Source organism: Pteropus vampyrus, unplaced genomic scaffold (assembly GCF_000151845.1).
Source record: "Pteropus vampyrus isolate Shadow unplaced genomic scaffold, Pvam_2.0 Scaffold100, whole genome shotgun sequence".
Classification (NCBI taxonomy): domain Eukaryota; kingdom Metazoa; phylum Chordata; class Mammalia; order Chiroptera; family Pteropodidae; genus Pteropus; species Pteropus vampyrus.
The window spans coordinates 1,658,799-1,670,047 of NW_011888881.1; the positions used below are offsets into that span (position 1 = coordinate 1,658,799).

At 52.5% G+C, this 11,249-nt stretch overlaps 1 protein-coding gene across 1 annotated transcript in view; it reads left to right on the plus strand.

Annotated features, from left to right (window-relative positions):
• ITPR1 (inositol 1,4,5-trisphosphate receptor type 1) overlaps positions 1–11,249 on the plus strand; it is a 197,026-nt gene that overhangs the window by 3,915 nt on the left and 181,862 nt on the right. The window contains exons 2-6 of the mRNA XM_023533300.1: positions 4,085–4,171; positions 6,235–6,393; positions 8,173–8,271; positions 9,276–9,359; positions 9,466–9,612. Coding sequence (XP_023389068.1) covers positions 4,085–4,171; positions 6,235–6,393; positions 8,173–8,271; positions 9,276–9,359; positions 9,466–9,612 — 576 coding nt within the window. The remainder of the gene's footprint in view (positions 1–4,084; positions 4,172–6,234; positions 6,394–8,172; positions 8,272–9,275; positions 9,360–9,465; positions 9,613–11,249) is intronic.

The window sequence follows — 11,249 nt, forward strand, 5'->3', positions numbered from 1 at the left end:
GCTGCCTTCCGAAGCCTGGGTCCGGCATTGCTTGGTTTCAGAAGCTTCACCTCGGTATCCCGTGTGATTTAGAGCTCGTCGACCTTAGGTGAATAACCTTTCCCCATCGTTCCAGTGACCTTTCTGTAGCAATTTAATAGTGGCTTCTCTGTTTCTGAAATACGATAACAGGTGACTAGGATTGGGGTGGCCTCGATGTTGCTTAGGGAGCACGGTGACGCCTGTGACGAGTAGCGGTCGCGACCACAGCGCAGAGCGCGATTTTCTCCGTAGAAATTAAAAAACAGCCCTCCAGCCACTGTGCAAGGGGAACAGTGGACAGATATACACGTCCTGTGACTTTAATCAGCTGGCCCCTGTGGCGGGGGGCAGTGTGCAAGAGCCTGACAGTTTTTACCATTCTGAAAAACATGTGTCATGGCCTTGTGCACGTGACCAATTATCTCCTTAGGAGAATCTCCTAGAAATGGGATTGCTACGTCAAAGTTACACCCACCGAAAACGTCTTGGCGGCTGCTGCCAGATCACCTTCGAGGAAATCATACTGGTCGGCGGTCTTAGAGGGTGAGCCTCTCAGTGCTTACGGGGCTTCACACCCCACATCCTGTCCTTTTCAGGGGTGGACGCAGCTTCGATCGGTGGGCCCAGGTATACGTCAGACCTTATTCCCTTTTTGTCTACCTTTAGTCTCACCCGTTAAACCTGAAAATCAGGATGGACGTTTCTGTCTAACGGCCGGATTGGACAGTGCCGCATGTCAGTTATATCTCAATGAAACTGGGGATAAAAACCCAAATTTGGTTTTCTGGTGGGAGTTATCTAAGGATTGATGTGTGAACTCAAATGAACGTACGTATAGTGTTTGCACTGATAGAAGGTGAGATGATTTGGATAGTTTTCTCCTTAAACAAAGAGAGCTCGTGGGAAAAGTAAATTCTTAGAATGATTTGTAAGCTCAGTGCATTGAACAGTCATTCAGAAGTTATGTGGAGGCTTGGTCATTATTGAACCTTGTGACAGTTTCAGATATGGTGTTTGATATTAGAAGTTCATGGAGATTTTTCCTCCAATTTTGTTGTATTTTCTGTTCTAATTTTACTACTTCTATGTTTTTGGACAAATGCTGCTAGGTTTACTTAGTCTTCTATACAGAGTATGTGGCTTCTCCATAACTAATTTGGCTTTTTTTTAGATACTGTTACAGAGTTGCCACTTTTATACTTAGTCTAAGCTAGGTAGGAACTTAATGTTTTAGATTAACTTTACTTACACTCAGGCCACTGGCAATTCTTGAGAGTAAGAGGAAGGTCTGCGGGACTTTTCTCCCTAAAACAAGGGCCCCGATGTCATTTAAGTGTGAGAAACACTACTTCATGATTCCTTGCAGTGAATTCTTTCAGTGTGATGTTTTGAGCACAGAAAAAAATTTTACTGGTGTGTTGGAAAACGTTGTTTTATTTCGCTGAATCTATTGATTTTTACCCCCCTTCTACATGGTTTTCCTGGAATTTCTATATTAGCCGAGAACTGCTCAGCAGAACAGATGGCTGTCTACAAAGTATCGCCCTTTCTTCTGCTGGTTGGAGCACTACTGCAGGGTGCTGGAGAGAGGGGTCTCTGGACGGGGCGAGGCACAGGCTTGGAAACGGGCGGAGATGGGAGGCAGGTAAGGGCGGGTGTTTATGGAGAGGGGACCGTGCCTGGATGCTGGGGATTGCCAAGGTCCACCCTGGTGTTACTTCTGGATGTGTCTTGAGCCCAGTGGACGTCACCGTTTTGTAGCTGAGAGTCACAGACTAGTAAGTGATTCCACAAGAGAGCGGGAGCCTCCCTCCAGGGGCGGATGCGGCAGACTCGTGGTGGCCTCCTCCAACGCACCCTCCGCCTCCTGCAGCGTGGCTTCTTTGTGGCTTAGGATTGCGTCCTGAGCTCATTTTCTCCGATGGTCTGCCTTCCTAACAATACCTCTATTCCAGGCAGAGGTAGAGCAGATGCTGAATTTGAAGGAGCTGAAAGTGTCTTCACCCAGCCACTTTAGTCCAGCTTTTTAACTTTTCGTCCTGAGAGCATTTCTTCGTTTGAGAGACTCGCGTATAATAATGGTTCAACTTTACTGAATGCTTCTCGTACGTCCGGCATGTGTTTTCTCTGATCTTTGCAATAGCCCTAAGAGGTTGCACTTCCCCATTTTGTGGTTGGAACACTGAGTGAGGCTTGAGGTTCAGCGACCCGGCCACGCTGAAAAAGCCAGCCTGTGGCGGAGCCGGGAGCAAGTCCGGAAGGGTCCTGAGCGACTGCAGACACATGACCTGGGAAGGAGGCCCGCTGACCCACACCTAGTAGCATCTCGCCTCAAGGACGAGCACGCGGGAAGCCGTTCCGAAGCACAAGCGGTCATCAGGCTTTCGTGGCCCATCGGATCAGAGCTGCGCGTCTTCTCTGCTGTTCTGTTTCTGCGCCAGTGAGGAGCCGGGGCCCGGGATGAAGCCAGCACCCCGCGAGCCTCGTGACCACAAGCTGCCAGTGCTTTCAGAGTCGCATGGGGAGACGGACGAAGAATGGCCGCTCAGCTCGAAAACCCATATCCGAAAAGAGATGTGCACACCGATGTTCACAGCAGCATCATTCACGGTGGCCAGGGCATGGAAGCAACCGGAGTGCCCTGTGATAGATGATTGAATAAGAAGCCGTGGTCCATATATATGATAGAATGTGACTCAGTCACGAGGAGAGATGAAATCCTGCCATTTGCGACAACGTGGATGGACCTTGAGATAATCCTGCTGAGCGAAATAAGCCAGACAGAAAAAGTTAAAAATCCCATGATACCGCTTATCTGTGGGATATAAACCTAGAAGCAGCAAATGAACAGGACAAACAGGACTCATGGACATGGACAATGGACTAGGGTAGAGGGCGGGGGAAGCAAACGGGGTAAAGGGGAGTCAAATATGCGGTGACAGGAAGAAATCTAACTATGGGAGTGGGAGGTGAGCACACTGCAAATATATATATGCCTCACTGTTCAAGTGTACAGCTGAAACTTATTGGATTTTGTTAACCAGTGTCACCATAAAAAAATTAATTAAAAATTGTTTTAAAATTTAAAAAAGAAAAGAACAATGGTTGTTCAGGTTGGCGGCCCTGGTAGGCTATGCAGCTTCATCATTTTCCCAACCTGCCACATTGGTCATCATAATACTTCCCATTCTCATTTGCAACTGTGTGAATCTGGAGTTAACCTACATGTGAGTTTAAGGATGGTCTCCGCTACTTAATAGGTGTGTGACTTAAAAAAAGACATTATTCGGCAAAATTTCAAATATACACAGAAGGAGAGAAGATATTATAATAAACCCCCTTTGTCCCCATCATCCCACCACCTATGCAGCACTGACCAAACTTTTTCATCTGAGTCTGTTGCTTTTTAAAATTGAGATAATCTTCCATTCAAGGGAGTACTGTGAAAATTAAATAAATGATAATTCCCATCCGGCAGTGATAATACCTCATTGCCACAGCGACGGGGCGCTGCGCCCGTGATTCCCACAGGGATCAGGTACTGTTTTCATCTCCGTTTTACAAAAGAGGAAATTGGGGCTCACTCCTGCTCAGCAACACATTTCAGGTTGCAAAACCAGGCACCACCCAAAACCAGCCTTTCGATTCAGTTTCATTTGAACTCCAAAGCTTTTTTTTTCTTTTTTTTTTTCAAAGCTTTTAAAAAAAGGACTTTCATAAATCTGAAAAGGATTATGCAAATTCCCTTTCACCCCTACCTTATTTTCTTTAAAATACGTAAGCTTTTGACGTAAGCTAAGCTGACGCCAAAATGCTCATGAATTCCTTAAAGGAAAAAAAAAAAAAAACAACCTTTTTAAAAAAGCCAGAAAGGCCAAGAAAGCGACGGACGAGTGGCTTAGATCCTCGGTCCTCTGCGCGTTGCACTGGGCCTCGGGGGCACTCAGGTGTTTGCTGATTGCTGTGGCTCTCGCACGGCCTGGTGACCCTGGCTTCGCGTCACTGCAGGGAAATAGAACCCGGAGTTTCCTCTGTCTGACCAACCTCCTTTCTCCACGCACAGCATGCTGCAGACTTGGAGAAGAAGCAGAACGAGACGGAAAACAGGAAGTTGCTGGGGACCGTCATCCAGTACGGCAACGTGATCCAGGTAGGTCAAGGCTGCTCTTGTCTCTGGCACTGGAGCAGCCCGGAGCACAAAACCGAAAAGACACACTCGACACCGGTTCGGCCGGCTTTCCAGCGAGACTCCGTGGGGGACAGAGGGTCTCTTCCGCAAGGTCGAGTGTTCCTTCCCATGCGGGTGGCTCTCGGGCTTTCCAGGTGGTCCTCTCTCGGTGTGAGGATCCACTTCTGTCCCCCGCAGCTGATAATTTAAGATCAGTCCCTGTCGAAGTGGGAAGCTTCCCACATGAAAAGAAGCCTGGCCGCCGCCACCGCCGCGTTTAACTCGCTTTTCGTATCTGGTGGAAATCGGCTTCTCTGTCACCCAGATCTCTTGGTTCAAGAACCGGTCACCAGAGGTGATGGGAGAAATTCTGTAGCTTCGGGTCGAGTGTTTGCTGCTGGGTCTCGTGTGGGCTCGTGGGTGGAGAGGTTCATGTGTTTGTCCCATGTGCCTTTCAGTTTGACATGGAGTAAAACGCCAGCCGGGGGACAGGGCCGTGCGGTTCGCTCACGAAACCCGCCAGGGTCCGTCCTTGCAGGAGACGGTGTGTGAGCGAGTCCGGAGCCCCGTATGGCCTCTCGGTTTGTCCGGGTTGCAGATAGTTTCGACCCAGGCACAGAGGGTCAGAGTAGTCACCAACTTTCGAGGACCTAACCTGTCTGGTTGTCTGGCTTCATTTTCCTTTTTGAAAGATTTTGCTACTCGCTAATACAAGTTTAAACTTTACTGATTCCAAACGAATTCCTCCCCATTTTTGTCCCTTCTAAGTAGGGGACAGTGCTAACCAGGAACAGGGGAGAAGAGAATCCTGAATTGGTAAAAGCAAACTTTTATGTTTAGGGTTATTCCTATTAGACTTTTAGGCCTGTTGACACAGTGAAAGCAGCTTTCAAAAGAAAGTTTGAAGATTTTGTCCCTTTCCGGTTCTGTCCAATCGAGAGTGGACACAAGGCCCAGGTGGGCTCCAGGTTCAGTGTCAGCTTTATTACTGGGCCAGGCCAGGGCCTGGGAACTCAGAGGACGAGAGGGCACAGGGGCTGAGCACACGAGCCCTTAAGTGCGTCCCATGGGGTTCAGGGTTTGCGACTGAGGTCTCGCCACGCCTCGGTGTGCTCACCAGCAAATGGGGACAGTAGCGGTGTATCTGCTTCCTAGGGTGACTGGGGGCACCTGTCACAGCATTGGCTCTGAACTCGTGTTAGCTAATAGTGCTTACTGTTACTTCTCCCAAGCCCGGATCTGGGGAGCCACCTCTAGGCAATGTGGGTTTGTAAACTATCCGAGTCCAGCACCTGGGCAGGTGGGTGGAGGATCAGGGGCCATTCACCTGCCACTCATCAGGGATGTCACGATGAGGCCTCAGGAGGGCCCCGCCTTCTCATCTGTCACGGCCGGGGACGTCAGAGGCTCACAAGGCAGACAAGTGACTCCTCTATCCCCAACAGCCCTGGTAGAAGATTTGTGGGCCAGCCAGGACTGTTCTAGAAACTGCATCTGTTAACACGCAGAGGGGGACGTCGCGGGCGGCAGTGGGGTCCCAGGCTGGCCTCGCTGTCTCCGCAGGGTTGGCAGCCTTTCACCTTCCCTCCCGTCTTCGCTTAAAGTCCAGGGTGGAAATTCCTAGCAGCCGTGTTCTCCCAAATGAAACGACTGTCCCCTCGCAGGGCCCGCTGTGAAATTGAACTGTTTCTTGTGCTGCACGGGGCCCTTCCCTACCTCCCGTCGGTGTGGGGCTCAGCACCGCAGGCCCTCGGCCCCTGCGCGCGGCGGCAGAGCTGTTCCTGGCCGGCGGCGCCCTTGCCCGGAGCACCTTCCACCTTCCAAGGTGGTGCTGGGGGGACACGAAGTATTTCTTCTTCGCTGCTCTTCCCTCTTTCCCAGGCACCCCTGCCGAGGGCACTTGTCAGCCCTGTAGCTTCGCGGCGAGCTCGGGGGCGGGAGCTCATTTCACCGTGACTCATGACGCGTACCTGCCATGACGGAGGGCGAAGCGGCAGCGACGCAGGGTCATGTCGCCGCTCACCTTGTTCTCGGTGCGTTTCCAGCTCCTGCATCTGAAGAGCAATAAGTACCTGACGGTGAATAAGAGGCTCCCGGCGCTGCTGGAGAAGAACGCCATGCGGGTGACGCTGGACGAGGCCGGCAACGAGGGCTCCTGGTTTTACATCCAGCCCTTCTACAAGCTGCGGTCCATCGGCGACAGCGTAAGCGCCACACGCGCCGGGGGACCGGCCCGGGCCGGGCCACGGCCGCCGTGTGTGTCACAGTCCCGTCGCGGGGTTTCAGAGTCGGAGCCAGAGGCTTATCCTGTCCGTAGAGAAGCGGGCAGTCGCCGTGGTAACCAGTGTTTGGGAAGCAGGGAAATCGGGAGAGGAGTGGGACTTAAATCCAGCATCTACGTTTCTCCCTCCGGGCTTCCGGGACCATGGCTCGAGCGGCCCGTTACTTTGGTAACTTTACTCCGTCCTCCTGGATCGTTGGTGGAGCAGAAAAGCCTCTGTCATTCGGAGATAAAGCCAGTGACAGGGAGGACGGGGTCGGGCACGGCAGGGGAGGGGAGAGGACCGTGGGGTCAGCTTTGCTCGTTGTCGGCAGCTGCGGCCGGTCCAGAGCTGGCCCCGTCCTGAGGGGTCATTAGGGCATAAAGTCACAGGAAGCCTTTTCGCTGTGACTTGGAGCGGCTCTGATACTTGCAGGCTGCATCAGTCAGTCGTCACGTGGGCATATTCTTAATAGTGTTCAAATGCTGTTGGCTGTATTTCTGACCTGGCGAAGACTCTGAAATCGCTGTTTTTCATGAAAGAGGACATGCCTTAAACAGCAGAAAATCTTGTCAAAATGCTCAACTAGATTTAAAACCTCAAACTAAACTTTGCCATTTTTCAGTATTGCCATTGAAGTTTACACGCTTCAGGTGGTTGAAATACGTGTTCGTTGATACGTTTGTGTGTGTATTATACACGGTACACCAGAAGCATCCAGCACGAGACTGTACCCCACCCCCAGCTGGTGTTCAGTAAACACTGACCCTCTGAGAATGGAGTAACCAGTCCGGGAAAGCTGAGGTTCCACCAAAAGTGTTGGATTTTCGAGGTACTTAACATATTCATTTGGAGTTAGAGAAAATTTCATTGTACACACACCCCAAAGGCATCGCACTGAAAATCGATGAACTGCACACCTCAGGAGCCAGCATTTCCATCCCCGACTTCCCCCCGACTTCCCCCCGTCATAAAAGACAGGGTGTCTGCCTCTGAATGTCATTTTCAGCAACTCCTTAGCTTTCCTGTCCCTTCATCGTAGCCACTGAGCTGTGCCTCGGTGGACAAGGTAAGATGGACTTGCATAGAGTTATTCTTGTAGGGTAGTGTTTCTTTAAATGACAGGTGTCGATCCATTCGTGGGCCGCGAGGTCGATTTAGGGGCTTGTGACTGTCATTTTAGAAAGCGGAATAGAATAGAGGAGAAAGTATCCGGCTGTGTTGAAGATAATGGGGATACGTATCGATTTGGGGGTGACTCAGGTGAACACAGACGTCTACATGTGTACACATCACACACACACGTATACACACACGTAGACACATACACACACATCTGCCTAGGTATGCATGACTGGGCTGCGGTAGAAAGCGTGCTTCTTAGTGTGGCTTGCACGCGAACAGTGTGAGTGTCGTCACTTTGAGCACACAGAACTGTGGCTTTATTCTTTCAAAGGTAAGACCTCCCTGCAGACGGTATTCTGCTTCTGCTCCCACAACTGAGTTGGTGCTGACAGACCCACATCTGTGAACACGTGGAAAGGGACAGGCAGGGGCGTCCCGTGCTGGCCTCACCATTTCTCGGGGATCGGGCAGGGTCGTTGGGTGTCACAGCTCGGCACGTACTACGAAAGGTTCGGCCGAGGACACCCAGCCACCGCCCTGCCCCCCGGAACAGCTGACCTGTTTGCTGAAAAGCTCTGTTGGTCCTTTCTGTTCCAGGTGGTCATAGGTGACAAGGTTGTTCTGAACCCCGTCAACGCGGGCCAGCCCCTCCATGCCAGCAGCCATCAGCTGGTGGACAACCCGGGGTGCAACGAGGTAAGGGGGGCCGAGCTCCAGCCGAAGGGTGGGCGGAGGCCGCGGGGGCAGGCCACGGGGCCGGGGCGCGTGCGTGCTGGCAGGGCCTCCTGCTGCGACGTGCGCAGGGCGCCTGTTCTGCACCCGAGGGAGCCGAGGCCGAGTCAGGGCTACCGCAGGAGGCGGTGCAGCAGGCCAGTCACCGCCCCGGACTCACTTCCCTGAGCCTTGTGTCCCTGGGGCTTGTTTTCCAACTCGCTAAGCCAGAGAGGGGCCCCTCTTACCAAGTTTTTCAGGCCAAAGGGGCACCTTTTTCTAATTACCCCTAACAAGAGCTAATTCCTGAGAAGGGCACACTGCAGGCCGTCGGCAGCCGGTCAGGCTGGCGTCTGGCTATCGGCCATCCGTCTACTTGGCTTCTAAGTTGGTGGATACAGGACGCAAGGACATTTACGTCACCCTGATGGTGACATAAACGTCTGTCTAATGGTTGAGGACACAGCTCTGGAATCAGATAGACGTGGGTTCGGATCCCAAACCTGCCGACGCCCAGCCCTGTGGCTGCAGGCCGGTCACCCCATGTCCCCGCGCGTCAGGTCTCCTGTCTCTGAAGTGGGCGTGATGGTCGTCCCTGTGTTCCCATGTGCTCGTGGATGTCGGTCCGTGGCCCACCGCCACGCAGGTTTCGGTGTCCCCGTTGGTGACAGTCACACTCTAGAGTGTGTGCCCTGGACACTTCCTGGCCTTCGTCGTTCACCCCGCTTTGTGTCCGCGTTTTCACGGCGCCTCTGCTCCCGGGCTGCGGAACGGGAGACTCGGAGCAAAAGGCGGTCGTGATTCGGGAAGGTCAGGAGGCGCGGTGGCCGTGTCGGCCCAGCACACGGCGCTCGATCTGCGGCCGACGCGGACGGCTGGTAGAAGTCGCAGCGCCCGCACCTTCGGGGCGTCGGCCTCCAGGGCTTGGGGGCCGGAAGACGCCGCCGTTCGAGGGGAACGCGAAGGAATCCCTCCCATCCCTTTCGCAGGTCAACTCCGTCAACTGCAACACGAGCTGGAAAATCGTCCTCTTCATGAAGTGGAGTGACAACAAAGACGACATACTGAAGGGGGTGAGTCGCGGGCCCGACGGGCCGGGCGCACGGGCCTCCTGTCGCGTGGCGGCTCGGCCCCCTCCCTAACGCCGCCTTTCCCGCTCCCGCGCGTGCCGGCTTCCAGGGCGACGTGGTGAGGCTGTTCCACGCCGAGCAGGAGAAGTTCCTCACGTGCGACGAGCACCGGAAGAAGCAGCACGTCTTCCTGAGGACCACGGGCCGCCAGTCGGCCACGTCGGCCACCAGCTCCAAAGCCCTGTGGGAAGTGGAGGTAAGGGCGTGGCAGATGCTGACTCCCACCTGGCAGCCTGGGATGATGGAGAGGGGCAAGTCCAACACCGTGTCGGGGTTGCTGGGTGCGTCTGTGGAGGGCTTAACATCTACTCTGGAAGCAAACCAGCAACCGAAGCCGGACACTGCTGCCTCTGGGCCATCGAATCATCCATTCCTTCTGTTTTTCTCTCCCTTGCTCGTTTATCTGTCACAACATGTTACCACGTGCCTACCCAGCAGATGCAGAGGGGCCTGCAGGTTGGAGATGGGCTGGAAAGACGCACAGCCGGGGCGCCGGAGGGTGCAGGTGGCACGAGGCACAGCCTCCGTGCTCTGCGCACCTGATTTCCCTTGGCCGCGTGCCTCCGCGTGGGACAGCTGGGCATGTGCTGCCGGCCCTTTCCAAAGTTGGTGCCGCCGTCCCCCCCGGCGGGCAGAGTGTCCCCGTGCTCCCACATCCTTGCCAGCTCATGGTGTGGTCGTTCCTTCTCCCACTAGCCTTTTGAACAGGCGTCTCGCGACAGCGCACCGTGGTTTCAACCTGCGTGTCCGCTGCGGCTCGCAGTGTGGCTTTTCATGCGCTTATTTGCCGTTTATTTGTTTTTCATGTTAAGGGACTCTGCATAGAGTTTTTAATTTCCGCCCTCTCTCTCTCTCCTCCTCCTCCTCTCCATGGCATGTGCTTTTTAGCGTCTGCGTAGAGACACTGCCCGTCCCGCTCATCATGAACTCTTCTGAGCTAGAACTTGGTCTTGAACTTGCCTTGATCATCGATGCCCCACTGTACCCACTGCAGACTTAAAATCGCTTTCAGAACCATTTTTTATGTACGATTTGGGTATGGGTGCCAAAGAAAAAAGACTCTCTCTCCTCAAGTTAATAAATCATGCGAACTAGAGAAAAATCGAAATCAAAACTAGAGAAAACAAGGGTAGGAATGAAGTGTTCTCTCGTGAATTTAACGAGACGCTCCCATTGAGCTGTTTATTCTATAGGGTACTTTTGCATAGTCGATGCCATTTCACAAACAATTCCGTACCCCGCCTCAGTATACTATCATAAATCAAAAAAAGGTTACAAATGTCAGAACCCTACCAAAGTCACTGTGACCGACTTAGTCACCACAGGCGCCGTGACTCAGTCAGTCAGAAACGGATTGAAGTGAATTGAAGATGACAGCTTTTTGTGGAGAGTGTTTGAGGTATGGACTTCTGAAACGGTAGGCACTTAACTCAGAGCATCTTTTTTTTTTTTTTTCTTCTGAGAAGGAACAGCTGTCTAATTCCTACTCCCTAAAAGATTGTTTCCTGCCAATTTTTTTTCTGGCTATTCTGGGAAAACATTGAATGTTTTCCATTTTAATTTTTTTCTCGAAGGTTTTAGAAACTTAAGTGCCCCTTTAAAGGAAGGGAGACAACAGCGTGTGTTTTATATTTGTAGGAGTTAGTGATCTGGGGTTTACGTTATACATCGTCAGCTTATTGCCAGTCCAAAAGACACCCCATCTTTTCACACACGACGTGAGAACCTTGTAGCGGCTCCGTCCTGTCCCCTCCGGTCCCTGGTGAGCGCCACGACTTTACTGCTACATAAGCTATAAACTCCACAGTGCCTTTTTACTCATTTTGCCCCGTT